We start from the raw sequence: 17,941 nt of genomic DNA, 5'->3' as shown, positions 1-17,941 counted from the left end.
GATGTACAGATAATGAAGCAGATAATTTCATCAGAACCAGTTCTAAATCCAACTGAAAAGTCTTAAAATTCTTGATAAAGAAACCATAATATATAATGGAATAAATTTCTTTTTTTTCTTCACTTAAGTTCAGAAAATATACATTGGAAATAAAGTACATTTAGCCTTTATCAGTAATACTCTCCTGTTCATCAGTCATAGAATCAACTGAGCTGAAAGCCAGCCTTCATTGGGCCAAAGGATGTAGAGAAGAGAAGTTGGCCTCGCCAACAAACCTTTCATATTCTATCAAATAATTACATTACCATAAACTTTGTTCTGGCTATAGGTTTGATTCATAGACTGACTCATGAAACAAAACTTCAAAGCATATGGTTATATATATAAAATTTTTTTAATGGTCCCAAGCATAAATAAAGAGCCCACAACAAAGAGCCCTGTGTGTGTTTGCTGGGGTGGGGTTGGGTGGGCTGTGGGATGTGCTGGCAGTGTGAATGTGACACCATTGTGAAGCTGGCAAAAATAACTAAGCACGTCCAGGTCATGGATTTTGAGTCCTATCCTGTATACTTTGTAAATTAATAATTAGGGCGAAAATGATGGAAATTGTGCACAATTATCAATATATTTTATACTAGTTATCATATAAATAATTATTTAAAGTATTTCTATGATATGTCTTTTTTCAGGCCTAAATGGTCAACAATGTTTTTTGTGTGTGTACTCCTATCATTTATTGGACTGTACAAAATGTTCTGTACATTGTGTCCAGTAAAAGTGGTGTCCATTCTACTCAGGAGCACTTGTAGTTTCCAAATCCACAGAATTTACACCCCAATCAATCATCGCTGCTAATGTTGTGTCCCTTATAGCCCCCATGCAGTCTTTTTAACTGTATTTTTAAATCATCACTCTGTCTAATAAATCACTCTGTGTGGCCATTCTAATGGTCAGTCTGATCGTGTGGGCGTTGGGAAACAATTTTCCTTTTTTGATATTGTTAAACCAAATTCTAACATTTTATTAGGAAACAAAATGTCCAAATAGAATGTTAAGAGTTTCAACCATTTGTATTATTTTTCTACCATCTTCATTGGACTTTTATTTGGAAGGGAAATCGTCGAGGTCACAGCCTTATTCTTGCTGGCGTCTCAAACATGAATGTGACAACCCTATGCTGAGTCTTTTTATGCCCCAATGTAACAAACTGAGGCAAGGACAGGGGAAAAAAGCTGAGAAAATATGTGATAATCTAGAAACAACACCAATGTGTGATTTTACCTGTTTGAGAAGTTCTTGGAACCTACTTTTCAACACTGGTTTCTCCACTCAGACCAAAATGATGTAAATATGAGTGGTGCAAATTCACAATTAATTATAGTTACACAACTACTATCATAACATGTCAGTATTAGAAAATGACTATTACAACCTAGTCTGGCTTTAACCTCATCTGGGTTTGTAGATTCAGATATGGTTCTTACTCAGCATAGGGCTGTACAAACAGATCCACCAATGTCATAATGCCGACTACTATATAACACAATGACTGAATAACATCCCTCCATACCAGTGCTTATGAATAAACTTAAATAGTAATAATGATTATTATTAACAACACAATAGGAATAATAAGGACTATTTAAAACAATTCAAGTAGATGTGTTTTAAAAAGCATGCACAGTCGTTAACACCTTAAACAGTACCAGTGTGGACTGAAGGAATATAAACAGATGCATCATATATCAGATTATTTTTCTTCACCAACAGCTTGAGTAACATCTTACAATGTAGGCATTAAGGTGGGTGAAGGAGTACAATAAAATTCATATTTTCCTCATGTACATTTAATGTAGGGTTTTGTTGGTGCCATATCCTCAGGGACTTCCAAAGCATGAATATAATTGCCTACTGATAGACTACAACTACATTTCAGTATAACATATCAATTAAAGCTTAAAAAGATTCTCTATTATGAAAACTTTGGAGTTCTCCTTCGGGAAGGGTCGCACAGCCTGAACAAATGTGTGTCCAGCGGGGGGGAATTTATCTGTCTGGCATGCCACCACCGTCAACAAAGATAATCATTAGACAGATACACACACCTACACAAACACTCTTCCACCGTTGGCCATCAGAGATGTGCAAATCAGTAACACCTCTCACTCAGAGTCTGGGCTGCTGTCAGCCTGTTGGGACAGGGGTGGTGTTGAGGGACAGGGCTCAGGAGGACAGGAGGGGTACTGTGTAGTGGTGCGATGGGGAAGGCCACACTGTGAGCACAGGGGCAGATCAGAAGTCGGTGCCCTGGAGTTTGGCCAAGGCCTTGGCAAGTTTCATCTCGTGCCTGCGCAGGTGGTTGACCAGTGACTGCACGTAGGTGAACACACACTTGGAGTCAGGCTTCCTCCCCATGATCATCATGTCCTCCACCTCCAGCAGGGGCATGCAGTTGGCACATTCCCTAAGGGACGGAGACGGCGAGATGGTGAGATGGAGAAAGGGAGAGGTGGGGAGATGGCGAAAGAGAGAGATGAACGGAGTGATGGTAAGGATAAAATATGACATTCTCTCCACAAACGCTGCTCTCATAACAGCTTTTTCATCCACCCAAACTAACCAGGCAAGAGGGAGACACTCTACAAAGTATTTGTTTCAAAAAAGCATTATAGGCATTCCAAACATATTCTGCCATTTGGTCAACAAAATAATATATGTGCAATGCATGCATATAACCACATGGTGGCACACTTGACTACTAAGCCCTAAAGGTACTGTAGCTGACTGACAATGACAACAGTATGGCAGTGTGAGCTGCCCAGCCAGGAGCACAGAGAAGGAGGAGAGGGAGAGCTCTGGGAAACAGCTGCAAGGTGGCAGGGACACAGAGAGCACAGCTACTATACCAGCAGATAGTAACCTAGCCCCTCAAAGACAAACACAAATGTCAACACCGTAAAACTCTGTATTAAAAGTTTTCCTTTGTTGTTTTAGATACTAAGGAGATAAGTCTATTTATGTCATTCAGCAATGGTTGTTATAAACTGACCAGACTTTATACACTTAAAGTACAAAAACATCAGTAATTCTGAAGTCACTAAATGAGGGGAGATGATACACATGCTTCACACACCACAGGTCTGACATTTATTTTTCCTCCACTTTGTTTCCAATCTCTGTTTCCACTCCACTGTTGTGTTGCGGCAGCTCCTTTTAAAGTGTGGAGCTGCAGACGGGGTGTGCTGATGGCTGGCCCTCCGCCTGGCTGCAGCCTGGCTCTGACTCTAGTCACAACCTCACAATCCATGTTTGGGCCTTTGGACCCCAGCACTGGCTCACAGGGCGGAGAAAACAGCGCTCCGACCTGTACCTAGACAGTGCAACACTAAGAGTGCACTTCCTACCACTTCATATGACTTCCTGCAGGATAATGATCATGTTTGTATTAATGGATAGCTCACTCTTCTCCTGTCTGACTTCACCATCATAATATGATGGAACTGGTGGCACTGTTGTTGATCCTGCCATTCATCCCCCCCCACAACATGCACTCCTACACCCACATTCACACACTGAGAGAATCTCAATTGGATTTGCTCAATTCCTCACGTCCTCTTCTCTGTCCTCTCCTCACCTCCTTTTGAAAAAGCTCAAAGGTAATCGAGGATAGGAGTCATCGAGGAGAGGAAACGTGGAAACAAATGCTCATGTATGAAATAAGACTCCTTCGCAACAAGCTTGTCATCAGGCAGCTGACGTGTACAGTAGAGGAATCCCAAAATGTAATGTGTAAAGGGGTCAAAATACATTAGCTAGTTGTGCTAGACATTTGATGGATAAATGTATAAGTAGCGTATGGTTTTTAAATGTGTGCATGTTTTTCTCCTCCGAGTAAACAACAGCTGATTCAAGGGGTTGAGGAAAAACTCTGGTATCCTCCGCTGGAGGAGGCAATCTAGGAGATGAGGAAACTCCTCGGTTAACCAATTAACAAATTCTCCTACATATGGCGACCACTTATCAGTTTCTGGGTCACGGCGGAGAAGAGGACAGAGGAATCAAGTAGAGTATGAACCTTTGCTCAATTGAGAATCTCCCACTCACACCAATCCCACCCCATAAACCTCCAGCACCAGCATGTGGTTCCTCCGTGGGCCTGTTGCCTCTCTCACCATGAGTGCATTTGGGGTCCTAGGGGTGCGACTCTAGGAGGAGTTTTTGGTTTTAACCAGGCCCTTGGTCACCAGGCCCCTGTAGAACTCCTGCAGGTACGTGTACACACACTTCCAATCTGGCTCACGCATCCGCACCATGTCCTCTACGTCCAACAGCTCGGGACAGTCAGCCAGCTTCCTGCACCCGCACCCCGGAGGGGGAGCAGGGGGAGAGAGGGGGGCGAGGGAGGGGGAGAGAAAGAGAAGAGGGAGGAAAAGAGACGGAAATATAGAGAGAAAGTCCAGATATATGAAAAGTGAACAGATAGAAATAAAGTGAGGGAGACAGAAGGAAGGAGGTTGAGAGAGAGAGAAAGCAGTGAGCAGCCAAATGAGAGGAATACCCAGGGTGTGGAGAGAGGGAGAGAGAAGACACAAAAAGAAACGATAACATTACATTCCCTGTGTTGACAAACATATCCATGAGTTGACATGCTTCATGAACAACATGACACATATGCGCACACACGCAGACACAACAAAATGTCAAATGAAGCGTCAGGAGACGTCCATTTTGCCTTTTTGTTTGTTTTGTTTGTTTTTCTGTGCACTGAGAGAAAAGACTTGGGCATGGGGGTATAGAGACATCAACAATAGAACATTGGCTTTGTTATGTCCAGTACAAAAACAAGAGCAAGGACAAAACAAAAATAATCTTACACTGACATAAAGACATGGACCACAGGGTGAACCTAGAAGAGAAACACAGGATGGTGTGTTTGTGTGGGTGTTGGAGGGGTGTGTGAGAGGGTTCCAGATGAGGCACAGTGGCAGGGGGTGAGGGGGGTGAGGTTGGTAAGGGAGTGACAGTGCAGCACAGTGACAAAGAGGGGGTTGGGGGGAGAGGGGGGGGGGGTAGCTAGGAGGAAGAGGTGTTTGACAATCCGGGGTTTACGTCATCATGGTCGTTATCTTCAGCAGCAGCATCACAGGACAGGTGAACACAGCAGACACTGGTGGGTGACAGGACAGAGGTTGGCAGTACATGACCTCATCAAAAGAGGAGATGACAGAGGTGGAGTGAGGAAGAGGAGGAGGAGATGGCCAGATTAAAGGAGAGAGGGAAGGAGAGGGGTCTGGGAGGAAGTCATTCGAGTGCTCTTCCTGTACTGTAGTAACCTGTTGGTTGTTTGGGGAGGGGTCAGTCTCAGGAGTTTCCTGGTTTAGATCAGGGTTGGTGGATGGAGGGTCACATCACACAGCGGTTACTGAGGTGAGCATCTCTGAGAGGAGAGAGTGGATGGAGAGTGGAGGTTTAAAGGTACAGGAGATAGTAGTAGTAGTAGTAGTAGTAGTAGTAGTAGTAACAGTAGTAGTAGTAGTAGTAGTAGTAGTAGTAGTAGTAGTAACAGTAGTAGTAGTAGTAGTAGTAGTAGTAGTAGTAGTAGTAACAGTAGTAACAGTAGTAGTAGTAGTAGTAGTAGTAGTAGTAGTAGTAGTAGTAACAGATCCAGGAGCCGACTGCACAGACATGAGAGAGAGAGGAGAGATTAAAACAACTGAGCAGTGGGCCCAGGCCCACCCCAACCCTCTTACTGTAGGGCCCCTGGAAACAGTGAGTTGAGTCCAATAGGTGAATCTGATGAATCCAAAGGCTGCATCCTGTGGATGCACATTCTCTTCCTCCCTCAGGCAGGCATTCTTACTGTACATGGATGGGTAGTTAGGTGGTAGTAAGGTGGTAGTTAGGTGGTAGTTAGGTGGTAGTTATAATAATAATAAATAATAATATGCCATTTAGCAGACGCTTTTATCCAAAGCGACTTACAGTCATGTGTGCATTCATTTTTACGTATGGGTGGTCCCGGGGATCGAACCCACTACCCTGGCATTACAAGCGCCATGCTCTACCAATTGAGCTACAGAGGACCACCTAACTACCACAGCAGGTGGTAGTTAGGTGGTAGTAAGGTGGTAGTAAGGTGGTAGTAAGGTGGTAGTAAGGTGGTAGTAAGTTGGTAGTTAGGTGGTAGTAAGGCTAAGAGGATGGTGAGAGCCCAGAGGTCCAGTCCTGCTGAGCCTGAGGAATCCATAGACTGGCAGCTCAGTGTTGATTTTACAGAGGTCAAACAAACATACCCAATAGAGGGATCATATCTGTTCAGAGAAAGAGGAGTGTGTTGGTTTGGGGCAGAGAAAGGCGAGAGAAGTTGTGGTTCTCAAGATGTGTGATGGATTTTGAGTTCAATGGGTAGGCAAAGAGTTGGCTAGAGCTACTTTCCCACGAACAGAGCCTTGGGGTGGTCAGACGATTGATGGTCTTGGGGACGGAGGATGGTTCACTTAGATCCTGATCCATTCTGCTGTAAATGACCATGGGGCAACTCCAAGAGTGAAGCTTGATTCCATGTCATACTTCAAGACATCACATTCAGTACATCTATGAGTGCATGCATGACGGACAGTTTACAAGTGTATGCATTTGTGTATGTGTGTACTCACTCTGCAGTGCTGAAGGCCACCTCAAAGTTGTGTCTGCGGTTGGCAGGGGTGAGAGAGGAGTAGTCGAAGGCCTCTGGGAAGAAGTTATGCACCAGGGCACAGAACGCCATGCCATCACTCCAACTGGACGAGAAGTTCTGGATGTCCACATTCTGAAAGAGAGGAGGAAAGAAGAAAAAGAGAGAAATACTATATTAAATCACAAAGCATTAACCAATGCTTCCAAATGTCATTAGTCACCTAATAGACTAGACTCAAGAGTATGAGAGAACACAGCATCGCTGACAGAAGACATGGTGGCATGTTTTGATTGCAGTAGAGGGCTTATATAAAGGCCTAACCCTCATAGCAGGATGAACTAGTGTGAATGCCTCAGATCTTTGAGGAGACTGGACACTCAGGATAGTGCCATAGTGGGTTGGCTCACCTCGTATGAGCGGGTCTTGGCGCGGCACCAGTCCAGCAGCATCTGTTTGATGGAGTTGGCATTGGGCACCACACAGCTAGCGGAGCGCTGGACCGTGTTCACCTTGGCAACCGCTTTATTCCCTGGCCTGAAGGAGGGGGATTGGTTTATGTTAGTATAGACATGTTTCAACTCTTCTCCTTCTTTGCTATTCTCAGTTCTTTCTATCCTTACCCTCCGCTCTCCTTCTCCAACTTCTCGATCATGGCTTTGCGGGACTGTGCGGCGGACGTCTTGGGCAGACTTTGGGCTCTCATCAGCTCCTTACGTTTCTCTGCCTGCCGGCGCTCCGCAGCACGGGAAGCCGAGTCATCCTCACGGTCAAACACACTGATGGACGGAAGGGAGGAAGATAGAGAAGGGGTAAATTACCGTTCAACACAATTTCAGTTAATCCTATAGGGGTTGCTGAGGAGAAGGGTTTAGGCACAGAATTATATGGGTTCAGTTCTCACCTGCCCACTTTCCTGGCGGAGCTGGAACTGGAAGAGGTAGAGGAGGAGTAGCTGTAGGACTTGGACTGGACTGTCCCCACTAGAGAACACAGGGAGGTGGTGGTGGTGAGATCACATAACACCATATATGGATGAGAAGATATAGCAATCAAATGATGATGATGATGATTTAAATGAGGAGGAGGATGCATTGATGACTCACTGTCTGTTTTCTTCACATAACTGGCCTCCATGATGGTGCTGTGAGCTGTCCTGCTGCCATCACCTAGACACACAAACACATATAAATACATTAGAACCATTTCAACTGACCTCGGAAGACCACGCACTGTTAAACTGGAGCTAGTGTATTGCCCAAATGTATCAGCCATGTTGTCAGCCTAAGACATGGTGTATGATTGGCCTACCAGACTGGGCGAAGTGGTTTGTCTTGGTGACTTGGCTGAGGGTGGCGCCATCAGCTGACTTCTCCACCTTCCTCATCACCACCTCTTCAGCTCCTCCTCCTCCCGTACGACCCTTCTGAGCACGCTCTTCTCTCTGCTGCCGAAGCTCCACAAGACGAACCTCTCTCTCCTTTTCTCTTTGGTCTGAGATAGAGGAGAGGAGGGATAGCAGGAGGAAAAGGTCAGTGGAAAAAGAGGGAGAAGAGGCACTCAACAAGTTGACAGCATCTCATCTGCTACAAAGCCAAACTAAACATGGGTTGAATGTTTGCAGAGGTACATTTCAAGATTCTTTCCAAAGCACCATCAAATGCCTTGGAACACAAACAGCCACCCACAGGTGAAAGACAAACACAACCAACCTCAGGCTGTGATGTGGTGGGGCATGTGCTGAACAAACATCAAAGAGACCCTGAACATCACGTCAGACCACTGAGACACTGGCATAGAAAGGCTACTGAACGCTGTCCAACACTGATACCTTAACACCACTACTGTTACCCGATGCCTGGGAGCTGTAGCAGTCTTACCTGTCCATTTACCTTCCTAAGCCCCAGAGACACAGTTAAGCGCTCATTATAATGGAACTAAATACCTCCGGTCTCTCACTTACTGTTTCAACAGATTGGCTAGGGTTACGGGTAATACAGGGATGAAATGGGTGGCTAGCTATTAAGCCCATGGAAACTTCTCTGACACAGAGTTCCGAGACCTGTCTGGAGTCTCAACAAACAGTCAACACTTTACACCCAGCCAGCCATATGTGGAACAACATAAGGTGTGTTTGCCCTGAGACAGTGAGTGAACCAGAAAGTCCTGCATCATCCTGATATATCACATATGGCACCGTGGTGAGTAGTCACACAAACATCAAGACTCATGCGTTTCAACAGATGTTTTAACATATCCCTCATCGTTCACCATACAGGTTCCTCATGTTCATTGTTGCTGCTGGTCAGTTCATGATCAATGTGTATCACTGAGAAAACTAAATGATGAGTGTCAAGCTCGATAACAGCACTGGTGGGACAGTATGGTTGACAATGAGGGGATACAGCCAAGTGGGACATTGATAAATGACAAACACGGATGCATACTGTATTAATATAGTCCACAAACACACAGGACGTTCCTACCTATTTCCTCCTGTGTACATCCCAGTATGGCCTCTGAGAGCAGGATGGGAGAATGTGAAAATAAGATCAGAAAATAAGGATGGAAAATGGCAAGAGATGAGGCAGGTACATAATGCAGACTAGATTTGGAAAATGAGGCAGGTACATAATGCAGACTAGATTTGGAAAATGAGGCAGGTACATAATGCAGACTAGATTTGGAAAATGAGGCAGGTACATTATGCAGACTAGATTTGGAAAATGAGGCAGGTACATAATGCAGACTAGATTTGGAAAATGAGGCAGGTACATAATGCAGATTTGGAAAATGAGGCAGGTACATAATGCAGCCTAGATTTGGAAAATGAGGCAGGTGCATAATGCAGACTAGATTTGGAAAAATCTCACCTCTCTTCCTCTTACGCAGATCTCTCATGGCTTGTCGGATCATCTTCCTCTCCTCAAAGTCCTTGGACTCATCCAGCTGTCGGAAAGAACAGGACAGACGGAAGGAATGAGAGGGGTCGGTCTTCAGACAAACTCAGTCACATAGCTCCAAATACACACAGAGTGTAGTGTACACACACAGAAATACACACAGAGTGTAGTGTACACACACAGAAATACACACAGAGTGTAGTGTACACACACAGAAATACACACAGAGTGTAGTGTACACACACACAAATGTAAAGGTATGACCTTTCCAAATATAAGTTCGCTCAGCAGATCAGATTTAACTCCTAACTAATACACAAAAACAACAACACCACATCTAGGTATGGGGATTTGAAGACTGTAAGCATGTGTGATATGGGGGAGGGGGAAGTACCATTTTATCCAGGAGCTCCTCATCGTCGATGGCAGCCAGCTGTTCTGCAGTCAGTTTTCCGGACCGTTCTTCGACTTTGGCCCGAGCTGCAGAGGAGCCGTTGGGTACTGTAGCCGGGGACTGAAAGCATGCCACCTGCACTGAGGGCTCCACTTCAAACACTGGCTCTGAGGCCATCACAGGCTCTGTCTCCAACTACACAGACAAAGAGAGAGAGGGAGAGGGAATGATGGGTTATTTACAGGTTACACAGCTTTTTAAATCAGGATTGGCATCCATTTTAGACTATGTGAGTGTGAATTCTTTTTTATCCTCAGCTAAGGGTCAATGTCAGTGGCAGGACAGATATAAACAGATACAAAAGGTAGTTGATCATACTCAAAGACCATTCTCCAGCTGGTGAGAAATCATGGGACCAGGACACACAAGGCCAGGGGAGAGACAGAAAAGGGAGGCTTCTGATCCGTCAACCCCTACAGCTGTGTTTACAGAGAAGACACCGAGGCTTGCTGACATTTATGATGGAATGAGCACTGGAGGATCTCAGGAAAACTTCCTGGAACTTTTGGAGGTGGGAGGGGGAGCATGTATACCAGGGATCAACTAGATTCAGCCGCGGGACAAATTATTCTTGAGCGGATGGTCGGGGGGCCGGAACATGATTAGAAATAAGTTGTAGGCTGCAAATTGACCGCAAGAAGCCCAAACAAATATGATATTTGACTAAAATCACGTGTCTCTCTATGCATGGTAATACTTTGGAACAGATTTCCAAAATTAAAATCACTTGGAGCTGATTATCCTGGTGTTTTTACCATCTTTTATTTCCAACAATGAAAAAATAAAATAAAAAATTAATAAATATTATATATAAATAAATATTATATATATATATATATATATATATATATATACACATATATACATACATACACACATATATATATATACACACACACACACACACACACACACACACACACACACACACACACACATTACCAGTCAAAAGTTTGGACACACCTACTCACACCTAAAGGGTTTTTCTTTATTTTTACCATTTTCTACAATGTAGAATAATAGTGAAGACATCAAAACTCTGAAATAACACATATGGAATCATGTAGTAACCAAAAACGTGTTAAACAAATCAAAATATAGTTTATATTTGAGATTCTTCAAAGTAGCCACCCTTTGCCTTGATGACAGCTTTGCACACTCTTGGCATTCTCTCAACCAGCTTCATGAGGTAGTCACCTGAAATAGATTTCAATTAACAGGTGTGACTTCTTAAAAGTAAATTTGTGGAATTTCTTTCCTTCTTAATATGTTTGAGCCAATCAGTTGTGTTGTGACAAGGTAGGGGTGGTATACAGAATATAGCCCTATTTGGTAAAAGACCAAGTCCATATTATGTCAAGAACAGCTCAAATATGCAAAGAGAGATGACAACTTTAAGACATGAAGGTCAGTCAATACGGAAAATTTCAAGAACTTTGAAAGTTTCTTCAAGTGCAGTCGCAAAAACCATCAAGCGCTATGATGAAACTGGCTCTCATGAGGACCGCCACAGGAAACGAAGACCAAGAGTTACCTCTGCTGCAGAGGACAAGTACATTTGAGTTAACTGCACCTCAGATTGCAGCCCAAATAAATGCTTCACAGAGTTCAAGTAACAGACACATCAACATCAACTGTTCAGAGGAGACTGCATGAATCAGGCCTTCATGGTCGAAATGCTGCAAAGAAACCACTACTAAAGGAACACCAATAAGAAGAAGAGACTTGCTTGGGCCAAGAAACACGAGCAATGGACATTAGACCGGTGGAAATCTGTCCTTTGGTCTGAGGAGTCCAAATTTGAGATTTTTTGGTTCCAACCGCCGTGTCTTTGTAAGACGCAGAGTAGGTGAACGGATGATCTCCGCATGTGTGGTTCCCAGCGTGAAGCATGGAGGAGGAGATGTAATGGTGTGGGGGTGCTTTGCTGGTGACACTGCCTGTGATTTATTTAGAATTCAAGGCACACTTAACCAGCATGGTTACCACAGCATTCTGCAGCGATACGCCATCCCATCTGGTTTGCACTTAGTTGGACTATCATTTGTTTTCCAACAGGGCAATGACCCAAAACACACCTCCAGGCTGTGTAAGGGCTACTTGACCAAGATGGAGAGTGATGGAGTGCTGCATCAGATGACCTGGCCTCCACAATCACCCGACCTCAACCCAATTGAGATGGTTTGAGATGAGTTGGACCGCAGAGTGAAGGAAAAGCAGCCAACAAGTGCTCAGCATTTGTGGGAATTCCTTCAAGACTGTTGGAAAAGCATTCCTCATGAAGCTGGTTGAGAGAATGCCAAGAGTGTTCAAAGCTGTCATCAAGGCAAAGGGTGGCTACTTTGAAGAATCTCAAATATAAAACTATATTTTGATTTGTTTAACACTTTTTTGGTTACTACATGATTCCATATTGTGTTATTTCATAGTTTTGATGTCTTCACTATTATTCTACAATGTAGAAAACGGTACAAATAAAGAAAAACCCTTGAATGAGTAGGTGTCCAAACTTTTGACTGCTACTGTATATATATATATTTTTTGTGGCTCAAATTCGGACTGCGGGCCACCAGTTGGGGAAACCTGATGTACACTTTCGCACCCCTCATGATTCCCCAGGCCCTCCAGCTCCTCAGTCTTCCTGCCTTGTCACGGAGCGTGAGGATTATTACAGCGGTTTGACATCACTGCCAAGCAACAGTTAGCTCACACATCACTGGCCACTTCTGACTGATGCCCTCTCAGTCTGTCTAAGCAGTATGATGATGAACAGAGGGCTCATGTCATGTGACAGGAGTAAAGCACTACTTTGGCTATGGGCCTGTAGAGCTGCAAGAATGTAAATTGTGTAGGATAGAAGCCAGCTCCTTCCTCCTACAGGATATAGTAGTATACACACTACAGTACTGTAAAAGCACAAGCACATTGTCCAGGAACAGATAGTGCACCTCAGTCAGTGCTGTTACAGACAGGAGAGATGTAGGGTTTTTGTGTGCTGCCACTGCTGACAGGCGAAGAAAGGCGATGAGACATGGACATAAACACAGCACAGTCTTCCATTAAGATACCACTGTCTTTGTAACTGTTTATTTTAAGTGGCCATAAAGCCTATAGATAACACCTCTTAAATAGATTTTCATATGGTGCCACATGCCTTCTGCAGACTACAGAGGCTGGGCTGGTCTGCTAGACTTTTTGCTTTTGTTGTAGATGTGCAGGTCCAAATTTCGTCCCAGACAGCGGGCACTGTCCCCATCAGCCCACACACCACCCCCCTCTCCTCCCAGAGAGTCCAGCCAGGGAGAGGGTGCCCCCCCCCAGCCCCAGTGCAGCCAGAGCTGTGTGATCCAGGGTGGCCTCTGGTTCTGGTTCTGGAGGTCTGGACTGAGATTCAGGGGTCTGACCCATGGGACAGATCAGAGTGAGAGCCACTTGACCGCAGTGGAATGTTATTGGACACGGCCCTGCAAAAAAACACCAAAACAAACAGGGTCTCACTGGAACAGATGCATGGACATGTGTGGGCATTGTGGGGTTAGGGGGGAGGGGGGGGGGGGGGCCTTTACTTGGCTCATCGCGCTCTAGCGAGTCCTTCTGGCGGGCCGGGCGCCTGCAGGCTGACCTCGTCGTCAGTTGAAGGGTGTTTCCTCCGACACATTGGTGCGGCTGGCTTCTGGGTTAAGCGGGCGGGTGTTTCGGAGGACGCATGACTCGACCTTCGCCTTCCGCAGCGATGAGACAAGATCGAAATTGGGGGGAAAAAGGGGGGTAAAATACAAAATATAAATAACAAAAGTGGCTGGTGTGCCTAACACTATGCCATTGTGTGATGTGTCTGTACACCTTTAGTACTGAGTTATGTAAACAGAACTGCATCTATAATTAATTGATGATCGGAGAGAGACAGGCTTTCTTGTCTTCTTGCATGAGAGTGTACATTATGCTAAGGGTGTCCAGTTGTGTCTAACACTATGCCATTGAGAGTGTCTGTATACTATAGACCTACAGGACTAGGTTATGTAAGAGCTGTTGAGGCAGAAGTGTATCTATATACTACCACATTGTTAAGAGTAGGGGTCGGGTAAGATCAGCTTCCATGCATCCCAGTCATCTGTCAGTCTGTGACATGACTGAACTAAATGAGAACAGCTTCCCTCTGGGTGGAGAGGCCTGATTGACAGGACCAGCTGGTCTGGGAGCATTACTGGGCTAAGGACCCTGTCCAGCTGAATAATACCACATAAATTCCCTTCAATATCCCTCAAAATGTCATCAACCCATGTGGACATGCAACAATAAACATACACTATAGAGCCAGGACGCTCTGTCACTCAGAGCAGCTCAGAATACATTACATTATTAGGAATAACAGACTTGGCAAACCTTCACATAGACACCAATCTACAGAAACATACAGTCTGATTGCCCAACCAACAGAGCAGAGAGGTCAACAGGTTTCAGAGCCTATCTGTGTCAGTGTTAGCGGTACCGGTGTTTAATACCAGACTAATACCATCAGAGTAATTAGAAGGTAAGTAACATAGGACAGAGAGAGAGCCACTATGTTGTCAGCTCCTTGGCTGGGTTCCCTTTACCCCAGTCAAAACACAGAGCAGAGCTGACCTTCTTGATCTGGACTACAGCCGGCTGCAGGGTTCAAGAGCAGTCTGATTGCCTCTAGAACGCTGAGGAGCATGTCCAATCTCTCGAGTCCCCTAATCACAAAGGGTCTGGACCATAGGGGGGCTGATGGAGTGACATTGGTGTGTCACACACCTGAGATGTAATCAGAGAGAGCACCCAGGCTGTGAACCATCATTTGGCCACAGAGAGGGGTATGGTTCAGTATCTGACCAGGATCACTGTGAAGTGTGAACTCTGAGCCACATATCCCAAATAAAATCGTAATGTCGAAGAGAGGTGAGGAGTTCCTAAAAGACTGAAGTGTAGTCCAAGTCCAACACAATGTTAGGGACCTAGTTTAGGAGGAGAGTACCATAGAGATCGTAGGAGCCCAGTGTTTGGGCAGTAGACCAGAGGCTTTCATCATGACCAGGCGGTTACTCAGAAGATTAAATGACAGCAAACAGGATACTTCCTCCCACCGCAGGAAGTGTGTCCCCTGACAGAACACGGAAACAAACAGGAACACATGCACAAACAAACACTCTGCCAGGTTCTTCCAGGGCAGTGAGGGCACCTCCACAAACCCCAACATCCACCCAATGGGATTAAAGCACATCAGTGACAAATGCAGGTGTCACACACTCACAGACAATGAGAGAGGAGCTGGCAAGAAACAGTGAGAGATAAGAGAGAAGGTCTTTGTGGATGGGAGGTGATGATGTGAGATGATAGAGATGCTGTTGGAACTGTCCTCATGACAGATGGTGGAAAAAGACAGGAGGAGAGAAGGAGGGGCTACAGAAAGGCACGCAGATAAAGCTGGCGAGTTGATTAGTTACGGGTAAATCCACTTCTTCACAATGACACCCCCAACCCTGATGTAACCAGCCATCTGCACTGACAATGATCTCTAATCTGCAGACTGAAGCTGTCAAGCTGAGCACTAGAAATGGAACACTAGTCACTTTAATAATGTTTACATATCTTGCACTACTCATCTCATATGTATATACTGCATTCCATTCTATTCTATAATATTCTACTGTATCTTAGTCCATGCCGCTCTGTCATTGCTTGTCCATATATGTATATATTCTTAAATTCCATTTCTTACTAGTGTTGTGTGTATTGGATATATGTTGTGAAATTGTTAGATATTACTTGTTAGATATTACTGCACTGTCGGAGCTAGAAGCACAAGCATTTTGCTACACCCGCTATAACATCTGCTAAACACGTGTATGTGACAAATAACATTTGATTTGATTTAGTACAGCCAATAAAACCATAAAATAACCTAGACTGATCAGATGCTCATTGAAGATGTGAAAACCTGTCATTCAGATTAGAGGAAAATATCTAGGCGTCAAAGAGGGATAGGGAAGAGAGTGTCAGTAAAGAGTAAAAGGCTAGAACTGATGATAAATATTTTGGCAGGAGGGGATCCATACAGGCATAGAGAGAGAGGCATACCATGCTATTGCTGTGCGAGATGCCTCCTAGTCCTACCAGAGAGGAGGTGGAGGAAGAACGACGTGTGGCAAAGGTGGGACGGTGGGGGACCGGGGTGACCTCAGGTTCACAGTCTGGCCCATCTGGCATTTTAGGGCAGAGGGGTGTGCTGGATGGAAGTTGGAGGTCATTGGGAGTGCTGGTTGTGGGCTCCGGGACGAAGGCTGTGTAAGGTGGGGGTTCAGGCAGCCCCAGGGCCTGACACAGAGCCTCCAACTGGCGGGCCAGCCTCTCCTGTTGGATACGCAGCCTCAAGTTCTCCTCCTGCAGAGCTGCCAGAGCTGTAGACAGAGGAACCACACGCGCCGCAGCCTCCTCCAGCCGTGCATCCACCCGCTTCCCAAAGGCCTGCAGGTCACTGTGGATCTCCCCCACGGCACAGCGCAGTGTCAGCTCCAGCCCACACTCACCCCCCTCACCCTCCTCCTCCTCAGCCTGATCTTGGGCTAGAAGGTCACCGATCACCTCCTCCAGACCAGACTCAGCACACAGGCTGCCTGGATTTCCCACCAGGGGCTGTGGAGCCTCTGAGGCCGACAGGAAGTCCAGGTTCACGCCAGGCATGGTGGGTAACTTCTCTCAGTATCAAAAGTCACACCGAAGGTCGGATCCCGTTACAATGAGACACAAAGTCCCTCTCCTTCAACTCAACTCTAGGAACCGAATCAAGCTCTAAGAGTTAAACAATCCAAGAGCGCTGTGTGTTGAGTTTTCAGTACGTATCCCCTGGGAGAAGAGGACAGTAGGCTCTCTCTCAGTCTGCCTGTTTATAGAGACCCTCCAAAACTCTAGTTCTTTATACCCCCCACAAATCCCAGACAGCCAATGAGCATGCACGGAATCCTGTTTCCAAGGCAGCAGAGGCCCCCACCCCCTTTTTTCCCCTCAGGTGCCATAGACATGTGTATTTATCACTGGCCCCATCTATTATTCCATTGAGCCAGTCAAGGCTTGGGTGTCTGGTGGGGGCCGGAGGGGAAATACGGGTGAAGAGGACAGTAGGCTCTCTCTCAGTCTGCCTGTTTATAGAGACCCTCCAAAACTCTAGTTCTTTATACCCCCCACAAATCCCAGACAGCCAATGAGCATGCACGGAATCCTGTTTCCAAGGCAGCAGAGGCCCCCACCCCCTTTTTTCCCCTCAGGTGCCATAGACATGTGTATTTATCACTGGCCCCATCTATTATTCCATTGAGCCAGTCAAGGCTTGGGTGTCTGGTGGGGGCCGGAGGGGAAATACGGGTGACAACAATTCAGAACCCCCCCCCCCTCTCCCTCTCTCAACTCCCCTTTTATTTAGAGCCCTTGTCCTTCACACCTCGATTGGCAGGCGACTGGGGTTTGGATGGGGCTCTGTGTCTGGCCGACTGAGAGGGCTCAGCAGTTAGAGTTTTACTTAAAGTGTTTTGACCTCTCATTTACATTTACATCATTTAGCAGACGCTCTTATCCAGAGCGACTTACAAATAGGTGCATTCACCTTATAGCCAGTGGGATAACCACTTTACAACTTTTTTTGTGGGGGGGGGGGGGGGGTAGAAGGATTACTTTATCTCAGGCTTGACATTATGAGTCAGTTGAGCTACATGGGTCAGGTCATAGGACAGGTCACCAGGGGTAAGGAGAACCTAAGAAGCACACAGAGCTGTAAGATAGAGACAGAGGGTGGTCAATGTGGTGGACTATAGACAACCTGAACCTGGTTCTGGCTGACCCTAGCCGTAGGGAAGGCTCTTGGAAAAGGCTAGCTGTTCTCTGCCGTGTGCTTGCTTT

At 45.5% G+C, this 17,941-nt stretch overlaps 1 protein-coding gene across 4 annotated transcripts in view; it reads right to left on the bottom strand.

The window, feature by feature from the left end:
* Window positions 1–1,743: 1,743 nt before the first annotated feature.
* LOC311141655 (smoothelin-like) overlaps window positions 1,744–17,941 on the bottom strand; it is a 103,117-nt gene continuing 86,919 nt past the window's right edge. Inside the window, exons 11-21 of one of the 4 annotated variants that reach the window (XM_084177056.1) lie at window positions 9,971–10,165; window positions 9,547–9,622; window positions 9,160–9,192; window positions 7,985–8,167; window positions 7,780–7,842; window positions 7,578–7,656; window positions 7,297–7,452; window positions 7,084–7,210; window positions 6,657–6,808; window positions 4,173–4,353; window positions 1,744–2,464 (exon numbers count right to left, since the gene is read on the bottom strand). In XM_084177056.1, the coding sequence (XP_084033182.1) occupies window positions 4,206–4,353; window positions 6,657–6,808; window positions 7,084–7,210; window positions 7,297–7,452; window positions 7,578–7,656; window positions 7,780–7,842; window positions 7,985–8,167; window positions 9,160–9,192; window positions 9,547–9,622; window positions 9,971–10,165 (1,212 nt within the window). In that variant the 3' untranslated portion in view covers window positions 1,744–2,464; window positions 4,173–4,205. The remainder of the gene's footprint in view (window positions 2,465–4,172; window positions 4,354–6,656; window positions 6,809–7,083; window positions 7,211–7,296; window positions 7,453–7,577; window positions 7,657–7,779; window positions 7,843–7,984; window positions 8,168–9,159; window positions 9,193–9,546; window positions 9,623–9,970; window positions 10,166–17,941) is intronic. The other 3 variants (XM_084177058.1, XM_084177055.1, XM_084177057.1) reach the window with 3 other exon arrangements.

This window comes from Coregonus lavaretus, assembly GCF_964263955.1.
Source record: "Coregonus lavaretus genome assembly, chromosome: 14".
Taxonomy (NCBI): Eukaryota; Metazoa; Chordata; class Actinopteri; order Salmoniformes; family Salmonidae; genus Coregonus; species Coregonus lavaretus.
The sequence above is the reverse complement of the archived record's forward strand: the minus strand, read 5'-3'. Positions and strand labels throughout refer to the sequence as shown.